This window comes from Xiphias gladius, chromosome 16, assembly GCF_016859285.1.
Source record: "Xiphias gladius isolate SHS-SW01 ecotype Sanya breed wild chromosome 16, ASM1685928v1, whole genome shotgun sequence".
Classification (NCBI taxonomy): Eukaryota; Metazoa; Chordata; class Actinopteri; order Istiophoriformes; family Xiphiidae; genus Xiphias; species Xiphias gladius.
Genome location: NC_053415.1, coordinates 9,002,872 through 9,021,523, shown reverse-complemented (window position 1 = coordinate 9,021,523; position 18,652 = coordinate 9,002,872). Strand labels below are relative to the sequence as shown.

The window sequence follows — 18,652 nt, the reverse complement described above, 5'->3', positions numbered from 1 at the left end:
CTTCAGTGCAACGACCATGACACAAACATTCTGCATTATATTTGTCTTTCAGGTGTTCTCTCTAGCGGGTAAGATGCTGAAATTCGTTTTCAAAATTATTACTGGAAGAATTGAATATAAATAACTTTATAATAATAGCAGGTTTTATTTTTTTACAGTTTTTAAGAGATTAGGTTTCTTTTTTGCTCCGTAATGATAAAACGAATTTGGTGGCTGAGGATTTTGTATTTTGTAATCTGTATAATAATTTACCTTCCCTCCTCATGTAAGTGGCTACTGAGAGTGGAATAGTAGGTGGTAAGGTTTCAAAGCCTCACTCCAGACCCTACATGGCATCTCTCCAGTTTAATGGAAACCACTCATGTGGTGGGATACTTATTCGAGAGGACTTTGTTCTAACTGCAGCACACTGCAAACAGTGAGTTTACTTTGCATAAATGTAAAATCATACGTACGAATTATTCACAGCTGTTGTTTTCTTTAAGTCCCTTTTAAAGTGTAAAAAGTTAAGCATAAATAAAATATTTTGTTATTATTTGTTCTCTGATTTGAAAGACATCAGCGCATGACAGTGGTACTAGGGGCACAATACATAAGCAAGTTTGAAAAAAGTCAGCAAAAGATCCAAGTGGCTGACTACCATCAACATCCAAATTACAACGGAAAACAGGATTATGACATTATGCTGCTTAAGGTAAAGTAAAATTGTGTAAAAGTCCATATCAAAGCTGATCTTGTGTGTTAACTGAAATCAGTTTCTCTTAAAAATATTTTGTACAATGTGGGTGAGGTTATCATTTCAGTTCATTTTTTCACCATGTCTGATGTGGCGTTAAAGATGCACTACATGATTTCACACATTTGCACTGAAGCTGGTGAGGATGTGGGGGCGAATTGCTTTGCCTAAAAACTCAATGTTGCTTTAAGAGGACAGATCAACACACACATACACAAACACACGCACTGTGATGTCTGACAGATGGGTAAACTGTTTCATGAAATACAGTAAATTGCAAAACAACTGATGAAGTAAACGCTTTATATCTGTTGTGATTTCCAACTTCGCTCTGTTCTCTTTCACAGTTAAAAAACAAAGCCACAATGAACAAGTATGTGAAGCCCATTGGATTACCTAAGAAAAATGGGAAAACCCCCGCCAATGTTAACTGTGTCGTTGCTGGCTGGGGCAAAACTGGAAACCAGGAGCCTCCCTCAAATGTACTGAAGGAAACCACAGAGAAGATTCAATTCAGCTTTGAGTGCAAAAGAATATGGCAAGACTACTTCAACACAGATAGGATGATATGCACCAAGTTTGACAAAAAGAAGGGAGGAGTTTGCCAGGTAATTAAACAGTATTTGAAGCAGACCAGCAAATAAGCAACCAACCATTACATACAACAAAATACACTAATAATGCTGCTGACAACAGAAAGTTCACAAACTATTTTCTTTTATTTATGAAAAACAATTATCATCTTTCCACAGACTACTCAATCAAGTCTATTTGTTGCCTTTTTCCTAGGGTGATTCTGGCGGACCACTCATCTGCAACAACAAGCCTCATGGTATAACAGCTTTTACTTTCAAAGATGATTGTAATAATCCCAAGTATCCTCATGTCTTCACTAAAATAAATTTCTTTCTTCCCTGGATTAACAAAATCATGCAGAGATAAGGGGAATGTTGCATAAGCCACTATTAAGAGGCTGTGAATATTGCCCTTTCTGCTTATTAAATAACACGGCTTAATAAACTGGTTTTAGTTTGAAAAAGGAATTAATGAAGCTGGTATATGTGAATGTTCATACAGAAATGGGGAAAAAACAGCACATTTCCTTGTACTGAAAAAATCTGGCATTAAAGAATTGTGGAAATTGAGTAGTTTAACACAAAATCTCACTGTACATTTATAACATGTGCCTATGTCCTTTCACATCATCGTGCTACAGCATGTCCCTTCATTTCTGAAATAAGCTTCATTTCCTTTTTGCAAAACTCATGTGTGATGTTTTGTCAACCATGTAAATATTTACATTTAAGTCATTTAAAAATTCTACTTTTTTGTGTGTTCGGATGAAAATTCTTTTAGACTGAATAGCATATGGGAGAAATGGCAGTTTAACAGTGGTGGGCAAAGGGAGTACAGATACAGAAAGTGTTTCAGTGAGTGTGATGGTTGTGGTGTAAAAGCCCACATGCACTATGATTAAACCTAGACCGCAGCTGTAGCATTCAGGCCTTGTCAGTCATAGTGCAAACTTTTGAAGTTGAAGCGTTTTCTGTCCGTGAAACCCGTCATCTGCAGAGAAAGGGAAAGAATGCGTTGTTTAAAGGAATAGCTCCCCTTACAATTACACCTTAGTCCTTATCAGTCACAAGTGAATTCTGATTTTTGGGTTAAAATTTCCTTTTACCAAAATAATTACAACATTGTGATTTCTTAATCTTGTTTTTATAACAGAAATAAAGCCTGGACATGTGTAACTCACCTGACTTGGATCTCTTGTGAAATATCTCTTCTCTATTACCTGTTAAGAGATAGGTTAAGATTTTTGAGTAAATCTTATTACCATACTCGCATAGCCACATTGACTGAAGGAGGGAACTTTGTATTTTTACAAATTTTTGAAGATACCAACTTGATTGCCAAATCGTGTCAGACACGGGTTACAAATTAGGTAACACAATGATACAGGAAATTAACAAGTATCCTTAAATGGCTATCATTATGTAACTATGGTTCACTTTTAAACTAGGCCTATGTGGTGACGTCAAAGTTGTTATTTTGGAATTTTATATACTGTCATATTCACTTTGACATTTAATTCACCATCAAAAAATATAAATACCCCACTTCTCTCAATATAACACTGTGATTTGAGCAAAACAACCACATTTTTATATATAGTATATATACAGTATAAATAACATTCTCCTGTCCATACTGTACTTATTGTAAAGACACTCTCTACAGAAACAGGAAATAACTGCACGTCGCATTACAGAACTCTGGCTTTCTCACCTTGTCAAAAAACCTGCTAAGCTTCACTGCATTTGATGTACCTGCAGCAAGATATCGTGGGTTGGTGCAGTCCTGTGAAAACAAAATAGCAAATCAGCCACAAACCTCAAAGAAAGTGAGTCTTGTCTTTCTCAGGTTAAATCTTACAGCTTTATGTGTAGAATATGTGAGTGATGATGTATTCTTTCAAATTGTTCTGATGGGATAATTTTTTTGTTTGCAAAAAAAAAAAAAAAAATCAACATTTCTGACGTAAAATTGGCAGGTATTGCTGTCTGCCATGGTGTCTTCTTCGAAACCACCATTTTCAAATCATACACATAGGGGCTACAATGTTACTATAGGTCTCTTTGATTTTCTGTTTTTGTGACCGATTATAACACAGAGGTTTGATTTTTTTTTTTTTTTTTTTTTTTTACCGTTGGGTAATCAACCCAAGGAGATTTTTTTTTCCTGCACAGATGAGCTGCCACATTATGTAATGAGCAAGGTTATATCCAAAAATAACCATGACACTTTAAAAAAGTTAGACCACATAAAGCTACTGTAGATCCATCAATCCTATTTATAAGGCAAATAGATATACTTTTCTATTTTGTGAGAAAACCCTTGGGAATTTGAGAGAAGTAATTTCTGAGTCAGTCAAAACTATTCAATTTTGCAGCTACAATCCTTCAAACATTGACTTCACCAGTTCACCAGCAGTATTTCCACTATGGTCAGAAGGAAAGGGAACTTTTCACTCTCTTTCTTGTACCAGATGCCAAATACCACACATGCATTGTAGCTTTATTTGTAACGGTGTTGTTATAGTTGACCAATGTTTTTTTGGAACATGCCTTAACGGAGACCTATGTTTGAATGCCAAAAAGCTATTGCTTTAACACACAGATGAAGCCAGCAATGTTACAGATTCCATGTCTGAAAGTGCCTTATGGTCAGAGCTTGTAGGAATGAAAAAGTTAACTTACGAGATTGATCTCCTCTGCATTGAAGTCTTCAGAGAGGAAGGCTGTTCGGTTGAGAACTTCATTGCGTTTGTTCTCTGGGATCTGGTCAAACTTGGTGCCAATTAGCAGCAAAGGCACGGGGTTCTCAGCAAACTGCTCTCTATCATAGTCACTGCGGGGAGAAAAAACATGACTGAACTCCCTGGTAACTAACGTTTTGAGTATCAGTATGTTCATTTTTGACAACTGTGTTTGTGTGTATAAAAAATAAACAAGAAACAAACAATACAAAAAACACATGTCTACTCACCCATTTGAGACAATAACTCCTGTTGGAGAGGAATCCTTGTTCAAAGCTTCTAGTGACCAGCGGTAAACATTCTGAGAGGATTTCTTATTTGTCAAATCATGTACCAATATAATTCCTAAAATAATCCAGAAAATAAAAGAATATACCTGAATAATAGTCCTTGTGATTTTAGAATTGTTTAAATAATCATATGAAATCAACTTTACCATTAACTGAATTGTAGAAGACCGCTCTGGTGCTTTTGACACTGCTGGCACTGCCCACAGATCCTCCAACATCCCAGAGTTCAATGTAGTAGGTTTTCTCCTCTGGGGTTCCCTCCTTATAGTCCTGAACCTGTAGTAGAATGATTATGTCAACCCCTCAATTATTTTAATCCTGTAGAGCATCTGTAACATTTAAGTGCTGTACTCATTTTTATCTAGCATGATAGTGTCAAATCATATATTAGACTGACATTAAGCATACAGTATATTGTAAAGTTAGTGTATTAAGTGTCTGATCTTACTTTTTAGACAAACTATGGTTCCAACATTTTAAAACTTTACAAATGTTGTTATTTAAAAGATTGTTGTATGAAGTATATTTAGTTCATCTAAGGCTAATTGAAAAAAAAGTCCAGCTGCATCAGTTTAGATTCTATCTCAAATACATTTTGTAAATTTGGATGTTCAGCCTGCTTACCCGTACATCCACAGAGCAACCAACAGTCCATGATGGATTTCCTAACACCTGATTCTGACATAGAAGATGGACCAAGGATGATTTGCCCACCCCTGCGAAAAACAACAAATATGGGTAGATGATTGACAGTTTTGGTGGGCCTAATAAATACTCAGGCAATGACTCCTAGTCACAAGGAGACACATTCAGTAACATCCATGTCTTGATGTAAGGCTATACAATTACTACTGCCACTACTGACTGCAAGACGATGAAGACGTGGTTCGAGTTCATATAATGATAACAAGCCTCCATTGAAAAAATATGTCAGTGTAAAATATTCTTCGTTTCCATCAAAACACATGCCTTGTAGAACATTGATAAATATATTTAATGAGCTATTCAGTGTCACCCTTTAATTCGGGAATTATATATCTATAAAATTTCAAATTTTGGTGATGATTCGTCCTATACCAAGCAGCCTTCTTACGCGCGAATGAAGTACCTAGGTCGGCACTGACGAGTGTGACCAAACCATAACAGGTGCAATGATTGCACCTGTGATCCTGAATTTACCAGTGGACATTGCAGTTACTTTGCGCAAGGTATGCAGGTTTACAGAGCAACTGAAACGGACCGAAAAGAGTTTAGGTTCCTTTATTAAAGATTAGAGGAGTTTTTAACTGGGCGCCCTTTGTCCAAACCAAACAAATGTGTTAATAAAATAGGCAAAGAGGTTATATATAGAGTCTGAATTGCGAAATTGTCACTTGACTTACCGGAATCTCCTAAAACTAATACTTTTACTCTGTCAAGAGAAGCCATTTTTCGGTTGACAGCAGCGTCCCGGAAGAAAACAGTGGAAACCCCTTTTGCAATGTCTAATCTGATTGGTTCAGAGAAATTACTCGGGCTGGGAAAAAAAAAAGCACAGCCATTGGTTAAACTGTATATCAATCAACATTATTTTACCTCTATTGGCTATGGAGTGCAAATTTTACAGGTCGGCCAATTGGAATTTAGTAAAACATTTCGTTTCAGTATTGGTATTGGTTTTCTTTCCGGGGCTTTCTTATGAAAAAAAAAAAAGAAGTCATGAAAGCATGCTAGCTGACCTAGCAGCTTAAAGCTTGAGTTGTAGAAATGCGTGCGTTTTAGCTGAGTGTGTTTGAGACCAATTTAGCGTTTACTCTGAAATGACTTAGGAAAGCGTTGGCTGTACGCTAACGTATTGGTGGACCATAAAGATAGTCGGGTAAGATACATGTTAACTGGCAAACGGTTTTCTAAAAACTAACCTAATGTTGGCTGCAAGTTTAGTTAACGTAAGGTAGCATCGGTAACCTTAAAGTAAAGATAATTTAAGATAATAGTCTGCTGGTAAATCGACTAATGTTATAAAGTTACTCGCCAACTACAGTGTCCGCACCAGTAGTTACAGCCAAGCGTAGTGCTAACCACTGGTATTTGTCTTTTGTTCGAGTTAGCTAACGTCAAGATAGCATTAAGTTAAATTGCCACAATCCAGCAGTCAGTTTAACCGTCAGTGTAATCTGTGGGTTTAAGCCACCACTCCGTATATGTAAGCACAAAGAGACTGGGAATCCGTTAATTTAAAAGTTGTTCACCACTTTAGCAGAAGTATTGCGTTCAAGCAAACCCCGTTCAGGGAAAGGATTGAGTAAAGGAAAATGAAGGTTATTCGAAAAATATGATCTTGTCTCCCTTCAGATTTCCCTCAGTGTATTAATGCTGCTCAATATATATTTTTTCATTTCCATCTAAATTGTACTTAAACTCCCTCCAAAGCCTTCAGTGATTAAGGTTACTTACCTACTGATTTATGCTCAACGAAGTCTCTGGCACTCCCCCCCAGCATTGCTTCCCAAAGGTTCCCGCCTGCTGTCTCAGATCTTTTACACAAGACGACTGCATTTCAGCCTTTTCAGAGGTTTCATTTCTCTCCACAGCAGAAGATGATAGAACCAGAGTTACTGACCGAGGTCCCTGCAGCACTTAAGCGGCTAGCCAAGCAGGTTGTGAGGGGTTTCTATGGAGTGGAGCATGCCCTGGCCCTGGATGTGCTCATCCGTAATCCATGTGTACGTGAGGAGGACATGCTGGAGCTGCTCAAGTTTGACCGTAAACAGCTGCGCTCAGTACTAAACACCTTGAAGTCAGACAAGTTTGTCAAGTGCCGCATGAGGGTGGAGACAGCCCCTGATGGCAAGACAACACGGCACAACTACTACTTCATCAACTACAGGTTTTGTGGTTATTTTCTAATTTTCGCATTTAACAGTGCAGACAATGAACACAGTGTCCTAAACGCCCCAATCTGACAGTTGAAGGTTCATTATAGCTGAAGTCCAGGGAATAGGATTTGGGTGATACCAGGTATCTACCTTCCAGGCATTATCAGTCATGTCAGCAATGCTTCCAAGACCTAAGCCTGCAACACTTTCAGAAGCCTCAGTGTGGTACATCTGGGTACCACTGAATCTCCGCTATGAGGAAAAATAATAGCTATACTTGTCTGCCAAGAAACTTACAAGGCCTTTAAGTACTAAAACACAAAAGCAGCTATTTAAATACATTTAAGCTCCCAACCAATGCATCCAACAATAGATGAAATGCACTTTTCATTCAAAAAGTGTTTGATTTTAATATCATAGAGTCCTTTATTTTCATGTTATTTTTCTTTCTATTGTCAGCCACATCAAAGACAGTTAATCCTCCCATGTCAATATGTTGCCGTCAACAACGCTTTTTGCCAATCTAATTTTATAGGGTACTGGTCAATGTGGTCAAGTATAAATTGGATCACATGCGACGGCGCATCGAAACAGATGAGCGAGACTCCACCAACCGTGCTTCCTTCCGGTGCCCTTGCTGCTTCTCCACCTTCACCGACCTAGAAGCCAACCAGCTGTTTGACCCTATGACAGGTAAACATTAGGGGAAGTACAGTAAGTAATAGTAAGTAACTATCTATGGTTACAAACTATCTACAGTTCTATAGCACATTGGTGGTGTTGATCTTCATAATGCCTGAATATGAAAAAATATTCTGGCAGTTTCATGGAAATTTTAGTTTACTATTTACAGTATGGTATGGTGGTATGATTAGATGTACCTTTCCTAAGGGTGTCTGCACTTCAATCACATCTTGATGCCTTTGTTTCACATTGTGGTGGTGTACAAAGGAAAAATTACAAAAATACAAAGAAATGTTACTAGGATCTCCTTTTTTTGCCCTGAGACTGTTTTACAATAATGCAAAAATGTGAATTTTTAGCAGTCTATTACCTTAATGGTGTACAGGGCAGTACGCCTCTAGGTTGCCGTCAGTGCTCAGTTTAACATCAGTGACACTATATACTGAAATAAGTACTTCAAGTCCCTAATAAGAATGAAATAACTGCTCTTATTTAAAAAGATGGTTGTGCCTCCAGCCCTTCATTAAAATGTACCCTTTTCAGAAAAAAAACCCACCTATATACTTTTTGTGCTGTCTCTGGGCCATTTTATTAGAACAAATTTTTAGAGTTGCATTTTCTCAAACTTCCGCTTCTAACAAAAGTCAAAAATATTTAAGTGTGTCTACAAGCAATTTCAATTGTTTGGTTTTATCTTTAATCTGCGAATGTGCAGCAGCAATGACTTGGTGATGCCTTTATACTTTTAATTCTCAAGTGTACTTTATGAATGTTGTTAGAAAAATGGAGAACACTTCTATGTTTGCTATTTGCAGTGAAAAGATGTAAATTCAAACCCTAATTGGGGATAATGATGTGCAAGTGGTTCATTGTAAGATAGCAGGCGTATATTTTTTGCAAATTAACATTCTGTCATGTCAAAGTTGAGTTACTGTTTGCGGTGGGTAGAAAGTTCACTTTAACTGACTATTACGCCTGCTCAATGGAATGACCTGCGTAAATCAGGATGACTCATTAGCATTACTTATCCATATAATGTGTGTGGTGTCTTCACCCGTTTACCATGATTATATATGTAGATGACTATTTAAGCTTATGATAGAGGTTTCAACATGTACACTTACAAACAAAATCATTCCATAAATACATTTTTAGTTTTCTTTAGTATTTAAATAATCAAAACATAAATATTTTAAATAGTTACAATCATCAGTTAATCACTAATTGTCATTGTGCAGCTGATGAATAACACTTTAGTGTTTGTGTGCGTGTGTTTGTGTGCATGCGTGCGTGCGTGTATATACACACACATAGACATTAATGTTAGAGTTGTATTGAAAAGATAAAATGACGGGGCCATTGTTTATTAACTTTCCAGCAATGCATTTCACAAACTCGTTAGCAACTTACTGTGAAGACACTGCTTGACTCCGCACCACCATCTGCTCCACTGTGATGTGCACTCTGCTACACGTGCTGCAGTCAGTGCTGAGAGTATTGTAAACAATGGAGTCAGAGTGCACTCTGCTGGACAAACTATGTGATGACACCATTTCTAAATTACCCCAAGCATCTTTTTCTGTATTATGTTCTGTAATAGGTGTATAGGTGTTATTGGCTGACTCTGTTCCCTACCTGATGCTGAAATAACAAAGTGTAAGTTTTACACATCTATCCACAATTTACACTTTACTCCTTGTCAACGGGGTTGATTTGTAGGATTGTAGTATCCCAGTTGACTGTGCGATCGTTCGGTCGATATGCTCTTGTCCGACCAAATTCTCATTGGTCAGACAGCCTTAGTTTCGTAAGGAGAAAAGCTCTACGTCAATAGTCTTCTGGGATTAATCCATTACTTTTGGCGCTGGGAGCGACAGGCTACCTGTGAAACCTAATGTTGGCTGCTAGCTCTAACTTATATAATGTGTACAAATGTCTACTCAGTCGGCTCCAAACCAACTGACACGATTGGTTGAAGAGTAGGTATAATTTCAGTCAACAAAGATTTTCTTAGGTTGACTACAGCCCTAATGATTTGAAAATGTTTTCTTAAATAATCATTTTGTAATGCCGTTTTGCCACTTTGTTTAGTCATTGTGACTTCTAAACTGATGAAATTGTTTGTCATAGCATGCAGCAGTTCATAGGAAAAGAGTGTTTTCTTAAGTTCCTTTCACACTACAGTACAACAATAAATGTTACTTTCCACTGGGTAGATTAAGCTTCCTCATCACAGCAGAAATGGACAAACAGCACATGGGCCTGTTTCCTCTTTCAGCCTGCCAAGAAATATTTCAGCCAAGCTACAGGGTTCCTTTTGTGCCTACATTAAAAATAATAATAATACATAACAGTAAGATGGCAATGGATTGGACAGACTGAGATCTGAGACATGCAGTTATGCTGACAAGTTGGCTGACTGTATTAACAAACAAAAAGAGGGCTGAGTAATATCAGGCCCATATTGGTACATCTACTGTTTTACATCATCGTGATCTACAGCATTGAATCAGTCTTTGTTCATCTCACCCTCCCCATCTCTGTATTTATACACTTTTTGTTTTTCTGTCTGTCATTGTCACTCTCGGATCCTCACCTTGTATCAATATGGGCTGGCAGCTGTCCAAAACCTTGCTTTTAAATGGTCATCACATCACATCACTCACTTATCGCTAGGAGTTATCCATTATTTTGTGTTAGTGCATGTGTTTCACAGGTGAGTAAAAGAAGCAACCAGAAAGTCTTAATCACCTTAGGCAGAGCGTTGGTGGGGATATGCAGAATTTAAAGGGAGGATAAATCTAAATAACTAGGCATTATGGTAGACATAGACTCCTTACTTACCAAGGTAGGACCACCTCGCTTGAGTCACCAGTGCTTATGCAACTGAACAGTAAGCCCACTTAAATCACTCACAGCTTTAGCAGGCAGATGCATGTGGTATTCATATTAACAGAAAAGGTCATTTAAAGATAGTTTTCAAGGCTTGAGAGAAGTAACTTGCGAATGGTCACCTACACTCAGCCAGCACTAAATTAATTTAGCTCCAGTGTCAAGAATACGCAAAATTCCCAGTTGGTAGCAAGCCAAGTAAAATAGGATGTTAAAATCAGCTAGTTTTTCAACATATAAAGGATGTTTACTGCCACTGACCATTGTATGTGAGACGGTCTGGTTATAAGACTATGGCATATCATTGAATTTAATTTTCTGCAAGTCATCCACCCAGCATCTCAGGGTATGGTGATGATCTCCGTCTCAGTAAAGTACATCACTTGTACGTCAGTAATGCTGTATGTCGCTTTCTAAAAATGCATGAAATTATGCATTTGAATGGAATAATATTGCTGCAGAAGAATATTGTCCTTGTGGTGATGATTTTGTATGTTTCATACTTTAGGGAGAGCCCTTCCTCTAAACTGTGTTCATTCAGAAACTGCTTTCATTCTTGAGTCTGTAAGAATGAGGCACCATGCTTACACCATCTGCCAGCCCTAGGGTTGATTACTGATCAACCAGCACTGTTGCTAGGATACACAGGTAGGTTGTGCTATACAAGCGTTTACAATAAGATCTCACATGCCTTTTTTAGCAAATGTTCATTATTTAAATTTAAATCTCTGTTTTCATTGGGTGAATAATTGTTGGAAATAGCTGATTTGATTGGATGGGAATCTGAAAATTAGGGCTGTGGTTTGCTACCATTCTAATCAATATGAATCCTATATTGACTTCTGTTATTGGATTTGAATTCTTTTATTTTATTTATGTAGTGTGTTTTGCAGTTAGGCCTACCACATATTTTTTGAGCTGTCAGAATTGATTTTTTCTTCATCTTCATTTGAAATTGAAATTACTTTTTTCTTCTTTCTCAACTCCAGCTCAGCCTGACAGGCTGGCAGGCAAGCAGAGAAACATGTTATCAGAAATGTATTATAATGCACTGAAATCGATATCTGTGATACCCTAATATACTACAGGCAGTGGGCTAAAATCTGAATGAATTTCTTTCAGTCCATGTAATCATTTGTTCTGTTTTACAGAATTACAATAAGTATAAGTAGGAAAAAAAATAAAATGAGGGCAAGTTTTAAACTGTGGAGGAAGGCTGCATGTTTCCTACAAATGCCTTTTATACTTTAAAGTAGAAGAATAGAATGGGCTTCCCAGAACCACTGAAAACATCTACTTTGTCAGGAGTGAGTCGTAAAAACTTGTGGCCCAAAATGCCACGTATAAGTACTTCAATGAAAGAAAATGAACAATAATTCCACGTTGGATAAATACATTTGATAGGCAATGTAAATTTCATGCTGCACAGAAACCACATTCTCAGCTTACTGGTACTGTTTTGTAACAGTAAGCGTCTTCCTGGTGACACATTAATATTCATCTCGACAGTTCCTTTGCACTTGTCGCATGTTCCAACGTATCTCAACTGGTATTAAATCTTGCTGTGAAGGCAGTGACCCTGCGTCCTGACAGAGGCTGACAAAAAGAATACCTGGAGCTCACAAGTGGTAGTCTGATGAAGCGGTTGCTTCTGCAGGGGCAGCAACACTCAGTGTGTTCTCAAAGGGATGGGAAACGACATTACTGGTCTTCCAGCTCATTTTGACCTGCAGAGGAGAGCCGAAAACAACGCAGCTCTGAATTTTCACAATGTGCTTTGTGGATGCTGTAAGGCATGCGTTTTTGTACTCATTCCACTTGACAAATTGGTCCACCCAACTTTTTGAGAAAAAATAGCTTTATTTTATTTGTGCGTAAAATGTTACATATTTTTACCATTTCTTCTTTGATCAGTTGGTGCTCTCTAAGATTTGTTTCAGACTTGTAGGAATGCAAATATGAACATATTTAAGGTGGAACCCAACCTCAGTTTGTGATATAGAGCAGCAGTGAGAACATCATCATGTCATCATCATGACATTATCATGTCTCATTACCAAACAGGAGACTACTGCCATGCTGGAGTGTTTTGCAGTAAAATGTTAACATTCTTTCATTTATTGTGATGAAGAGCAGCAGTCACAAGATGGCTTTGCTAGACGTGTGTTATTGAAAAAGAGAAAGTTGCTAAGACTTAACTTGATCTATATTGTTTGCTTTTAATAATTAAAATCTCTTTGTTGAATTTACATCAAAAAGGAATTTTATTGAAAATGTCTTTATATGCCACAAGCATTGAGGGTTTTATTCTATCTCTATGTGACTGTCTCTCCTCATATCTAGCACTGTACTGTGGCACCATGGACTCTGTCTCTCTTTCTCTGTTTCTGTCACGCACACTCTCCCTACCCCACACAGACTTTGTTTTTTCTCTCTGTCACACACGTAGACACGAGGCAGACATGGGGTCTGTGCTAATGCTGGAACAGTTCCCATTACTGAAACTGAAGTCAACCAGAGAAGCAGATGGCCAAACATGCTCTTCTCTAGGAAGGTGTGTGTGCGTGCATGCGTGCGTGGCACCTCACAAAAAGATCATCACAATGGAATAAACTATCATTTCTGGTTACCTTTGAGAAGATGGCCTGCTGTGTCATTGTCACAACAACGCAGCAAGTCCCAGAGGAGTTTTTCCTGCTCCAGTTTTTTCCTACTATTCAAGCCCTAGGGTCCACATTTCTCCTTAGTTATTAAGTTACGGTCTAAATACTCATTTAGTTTTATGTTACAACATTAAAACAAAAGTATACTAAGTACAATTTGGGCTTTAACAATACTTCAGAATTAAAGCATCATGACAAAACTTCTTACACATTTCAAGTATATTTACTTCACTCACTTTGGAACTCATCTAGATTGTTTTCAACCAGGGTTTTCACAATCGCTGGTCTGAGGGTTATGTGCCATTTTCCGTAATGTACTGTCCCATTCAGATGTGCTAAGCACTCGCTCAGACAGCTCCAACTGGTTATTGATGTAATGCAAAGTGACAGAAATATAACTGATTTTGCAGTAGTCATCTGCCCACATATTAAAAGGGTCATTCGCAGTTCTGGACCGATGAAGAGGAGTCAGAGGTTGTGTGGGGTGGCACGGTGGTGCAGTGGTTAGCACTGTTGCCTCACAGCACGAAGGCTCTGGGTTCAGACCTGTCAGCCAGCCAAGGCCATTCCGTGAGACATGTTCTCCCCGTGACTGTATGGGTGCTCCGGTTTGTCCAAAGACATGCAGGTCAGGTGATTTGGCGACTCTAAATTGTGAGTGTGAATAGTTGTTTGTCGCAAGGTGTCAGTCCTGTGATTGACTGTTCAGGATGTACCCCGCCTGTCACCCAGTGTCAGCTGGGATTGGCTCCAGCCCCCCCGGCCACCCTCAAGCAGTGTAGCTAATGGATGGATAGATGGTTATGTCGTAGACATTCACAATAAAGAAAAATCTTGCCAGCTAATTAGATTTAATAAAATTACGCTGGTTTAGATTTTTTTTTTTTAAATCCACCTTTATTTTAATTTCTGTGTGTTTGTTTTATTCGTTTTCATGTTTGTTTCACCCGCTGCCAGCCCTCATTTAGTTCATTTTTACCCATGCTTGTACCCGTGAATTAATATAAATATAGTTTTTATGCACAAATTTTTGCCCGCATGTACCCAACCTGGTGCAAGACTCTGTTGTGGATAGATGGTATCTGCTTTGGCCAGGCAGGTTACCTGAACATCCCCTCTCACTTGTTTTAAACTGAATTGTTTCTTTACTAACAGGTACATTTCGCTGCACCTTCTGCCAGACGGAGGTAGAAGAGGACGAGTCTGTCTGTCCTGATGCCAGGACACTGGTGGCACGATTCAATGAGCAGATAGAACCCATCTATGCGCTGCTACGTGAGACCGAAGATGTCAACTTGTCCCATGACCTGCTGGAACCTGAGCCTTCTGAGATCCCTGCTCTCAAACAGAGGTCAGTTTGCACAAATCTCATAGAAATGGACCTATTGATTCCCCACAGTCAGCATCACATAGGTCCTCCTGAGTCACATCCTGAGCCAGTTTCGCTGACAACAGATGCCTCAGTGATACTGGCTCAGCTTTATAACAGTGCCACAATGTCATTCTAGTCTATTAAGCCTTGGTAGTAGCTTAAATGAATTACTCAATCACAATTACTCATGTTTAATTGAACTGGTGAAGAAAGGATATTCGCTCAATTTTTCCTATAGCCGTGAACGTGCTGCGGCCTCCGGAGGAAACCCTGCCAGCGGCCAGCACCGTGAAGCCTGGTCTAACAAAGGCTCGTCTTACGCCGACCTGTACACCCAGAATGTGGTTATCAGCATGGAGGAGCAGGATGACCAACAGAAGCAGGCCAATGAGGGCAAGGCAACTAAGGAGAGGCCCGTCTGGTTGACCCAGAGCACCGTGCAGGGTGCTTACAGCGAACCTGACATCCTCAAGAACCGTAAGTTTACATTGCACATTATTCTGATGGCATAAGTTTTTGTTCGTAGAAAGATTAGACATCAGACACATTTTTTTGGAGGACAATCTAATTTTGTGAGTTGGAGGAAAATAGATTACAAAAAAATCAGCTTCAAGAATTCATTTTGACTCTATATAGATGTATATACGTCTAGAAGCCTCACAAAAATGTAAATGTCCTTCATACATTATATAAGGACATGTCTTTAAAGAAACAAGAACCAGAAGTGCTGCCACATTGGTGTAACTGTTATTCCATTTTGAAGCAAATTCTCTACCATAGTCTCATGATCTCCGGCTCAGTGAGTTAGAAGATTTAAAATTGGAAAATTCGACATTGAATTTGCGCCCACTCTCAGCTGCTGTTGCCACTGTCATTAATCCTAAATCTTATTGCCTGTCCATGGCTTGGCTGGCTATACACACAGGGTTTTTCAGAAAATAGTCAGCTGATGGCAGTGATGGACTGCGACAAGCGCAATCCAGAGCCGCACATTTGGCTGCTCTTCTCTGACCGATAATTTCCATCCCTGTTCTCTTTGTAGTTGAAACAGACTATTACAGGTCAACCCAGGTTATCTCCCGTTGTCAGAGTGGTCTTTCACCAAGCTATCTTATACTGACACTGTTTTTCCACCCAAAGGGCATGTAGCAATCAGGCCTGGCCAGACTGTCACTGAAACATAATTGCCTAATTGAAATAATCAGACTCGATTAGTTCATGGCTGAGCAAGGATTGCTCATTAATAAAATCCATTTTTGTGGAAATGGCATGAATTATGGCTTCCAATTTCCTGTCTCTGAGATGTGTCTCTGTATTCTGTCTGTAATGATCTTGTTAGCCCGGAAAGAGACAAAACATCTGAGGGTGACGTGGTTTAAAAACAGATTTTATTCAGTAATAAGTAGGGATGTCCCAATAAAGTTTTTTTTTTTTTTTTTTTTTTTTTTTTTTTTTACCCCGATACCAATCCGAGTCCTTCAACATTGTGTATCTGCTGATACTGAGTCTGATCTGATACTTGTATTTACTGAAATATTGATTAAATGATTCACACTGAAGTAAAAGCTGTAGACTAAACTAAATTTTGCAAACTTAATTTTTCACAAGATACTTGATCCAAAGAACAGAGGTCCTGCTTCAAACCTACCAAGCTCGTCTTCAATTATTGATGTTGATTGATTAAATTATTGGGAGAATGTGACTCCCGAAATTGACATGACACAGTCGGCTAGAGAGATGTATCACTCTCTTGGAGCTATGGAAGCATTCTGTCCCCCCGTGGTTGTACAGTGTTTTTATAGAGTGCTCTATGGCCGAGTACAGACACCAGCTACAGAGCGATGGTTGATAAGGTTGTGAGTTAGGACAAACCTACCATACCACGTCATAAGACCTTGAAGTCTTGTGCCAGGTACAATTTAATAAAGAGATTTAAGAATGGCTCAAAATGTTCAAAAGCAGCTTAAAGTTAAGTTCCAGTGGAAGTAATAAAAAGAATGATTTCAGAAGTGAATATTTTTCTAATATTTGTTGTTTCCTCAGGTGGAGACATTGTACCCGAAACCCAGGATGGAGTGGCTGGTCATGGAATTGGTCAGGCAGATGAAAATGAGGAGGTGATGCGTGCACTGCTCATCCATGAGAAGAGGGGCGTGGCAGGAGCAGGTGGAGGTGGAGCAAGCGCTGCTGCCAGGGGACTTGCCTCCGCCACAGCTAATGCCAGCGACTCCGAGAGCGACACTAGCGAATCGGACGACGACTTTCCCTCAGGTCCTCCCCCTGCCACAGCTGCTCAGCATCGGGCCGAGGAGGAGGAGGAGGAAGAGGAAGAGGATGAGTTTGAGGAGGTGGGGGATGAGCCAGTGGTGATGGTGGGAGGTCGGCAGTTCTCATACCGGGAGGTGAGCCAGAGGCCGGAGCTAGTGGAGCAGATGTCTGCACAGGAGAAAGAGGCCTACATTGAAATGGGACAAAACCTCTTCCAGGACATGTTCTTCTGAACACACACACACACTTACACACACACACTATTTCCCAAATACATGCTTCTGCTGTTTCACATTGTCAGTGGTGTTATCGGAGGACATTTCTGTGGACACAACTTATCAAGATGGAAAACAAGATGCTGCTCAATAAGTATTGACAGTCAGCTTCATGCTCCTGCGTTATAAGGACCAAGGACATGGTTTGACAGTGTTGCCTAAATGATCGCACTTGTAGTATTCTGTCCAGGGAATTTTTGAAAGCCACCAAATCAGAAGGGTGCTGACCAGCTGCAGTTTGTGCACAAAGTGTCAGTTTTGTGGATCTTTTTTTTTTTTTTGGGGGGAGAATATAATTTTGAATGCAGTTTTTGTTGGGTTTTTTTCCTAAATTGTATTCACTTTGTAAAAATAAACCATTTTCTCTCATTGCTCTCATTACACTCTGGCACAAAAACCACTTCTTCTCAGTGCTGTAAAAAAAACAATGTTTACCCCCTCGGTTTTCTGACTATTTTTGTGTTTCAAAACGACTTTTCAAATTAAATCAATGTCTTTCTTATACAAAAGTGGTTAGGACATGTTTACTTTTTGTTTATAAAATACATTTTAAATGAAAGTGAATAATGTCCAAAAAATATACCTTTTTTTTGAGTAGGACCTACTGCTATCACTGACAAATGTTTCTTACTCAGGTGAATTATTAACAATTTTAAAACTGGTAAGTTTAACTGTTAAAATTGAGAACAAACAGTACCAGTGGATTGGTCTGTGTCAGATGGATTGAAATTTAAAAGTGAACCCAAAATAATGCACTACAAATTTACACTACCTATGATGTACAACAAATTTCTTTAAATGAAATTGATATGTATTTCCTAAAATATATTTTCTAAAGGTCACAAAAGTAACATTTTAAAAACTCACTATATTGCATAAATTGCTAAATTTACTATTCCTACATACTACCTATTATTACAAATGCATATCCATATTTTCTTTAGGATCTAGTCTGGCTTGTTATTGTTCTGGCGTACTCCAGCATTACCAAGATTGTACAAAAACTGTGATCCAAAAGGTATTCTTTGACAAAGAATAACACGTACTGTTTTTCACACCATTCCACCCCATGGTCATAAATACCCAGTCAGACCTTGCCTGTCCTGCCGGGTCACATCCAGTTGACAATTATTTATTGAGGTACTCCCTGCCAGGCAAACAAACTCCCAGTACTTCTCTGGATGTGTTCCAGCAGGATACACAGGGTGTTTTGTAATGTGGTTTTCGAAATAACAACTGCTTTAATGTAACCACAGTAACCTATGGCACTAGGTCACCTACTAATAATGGGGGCA

The 18,652-nt window shown here is 38.8% G+C and overlaps 3 protein-coding genes across 7 annotated transcripts; 2 read left to right on the top strand and 1 right to left on the bottom strand.

The window, feature by feature from the left end:
- Positions 1–1,703, top strand: LOC120801418 (granzyme B-like). Its single transcript, XM_040148401.1, has 5 exons — positions 1–68; positions 271–418; positions 556–694; positions 1,084–1,344; positions 1,526–1,703. Exons 1-5 carry the CDS (start codon positions 17–19, stop codon positions 1,676–1,678), a joined length of 753 nt encoding a protein of 250 aa, XP_040004335.1. The 5' UTR covers positions 1–16; the 3' UTR covers positions 1,679–1,703.
- rabl3 (RAB, member of RAS oncogene family-like 3) lies at positions 1,437–6,924 on the bottom strand. Of its 4 annotated transcripts, none has more exons than XM_040148402.1 (9): positions 6,782–6,924; positions 5,728–5,861; positions 4,970–5,061; positions 4,492–4,621; positions 4,286–4,400; positions 3,997–4,147; positions 3,026–3,097; positions 2,493–2,531; positions 1,437–2,302 (listed from the first exon to the last, which is right to left on the bottom strand). In XM_040148402.1, exons 2-9 carry the CDS (start codon positions 5,771–5,773, stop codon positions 2,246–2,248), a joined length of 702 nt encoding a protein of 233 aa, XP_040004336.1. In that variant the 5' UTR covers positions 5,774–5,861; positions 6,782–6,924; the 3' UTR covers positions 1,437–2,245. The 4 variants fall into 4 exon arrangements, with proteins under 4 accessions (XP_040004336.1, XP_040004337.1, XP_040004338.1 ...); XM_040148403.1 differs by lacking the exon at positions 6,782–6,924 and adding an exon at positions 6,577–6,679; XM_040148404.1 differs by lacking the exon at positions 6,782–6,924 and adding an exon at positions 6,247–6,307.
- On the top strand, positions 5,902–18,207 carry gtf2e1 (general transcription factor IIE, polypeptide 1, alpha). Of its 2 annotated transcripts, none has more exons than XM_040148400.1 (6): positions 5,902–6,203; positions 6,922–7,214; positions 7,739–7,896; positions 14,598–14,793; positions 15,053–15,291; positions 16,858–18,207. In XM_040148400.1, exons 2-6 carry the CDS (start codon positions 6,925–6,927, stop codon positions 17,313–17,315), a joined length of 1,341 nt encoding a protein of 446 aa, XP_040004334.1. In that variant the 5' UTR covers positions 5,902–6,203; positions 6,922–6,924; the 3' UTR covers positions 17,316–18,207. The 2 variants fall into 2 exon arrangements, with proteins under 2 accessions (XP_040004334.1, XP_040004333.1); XM_040148399.1 differs by having other exon boundaries at positions 5,932–6,203; positions 6,919–7,214; positions 16,858–18,206.
- Positions 18,208–18,652: the final 445 nt, after the last annotated feature.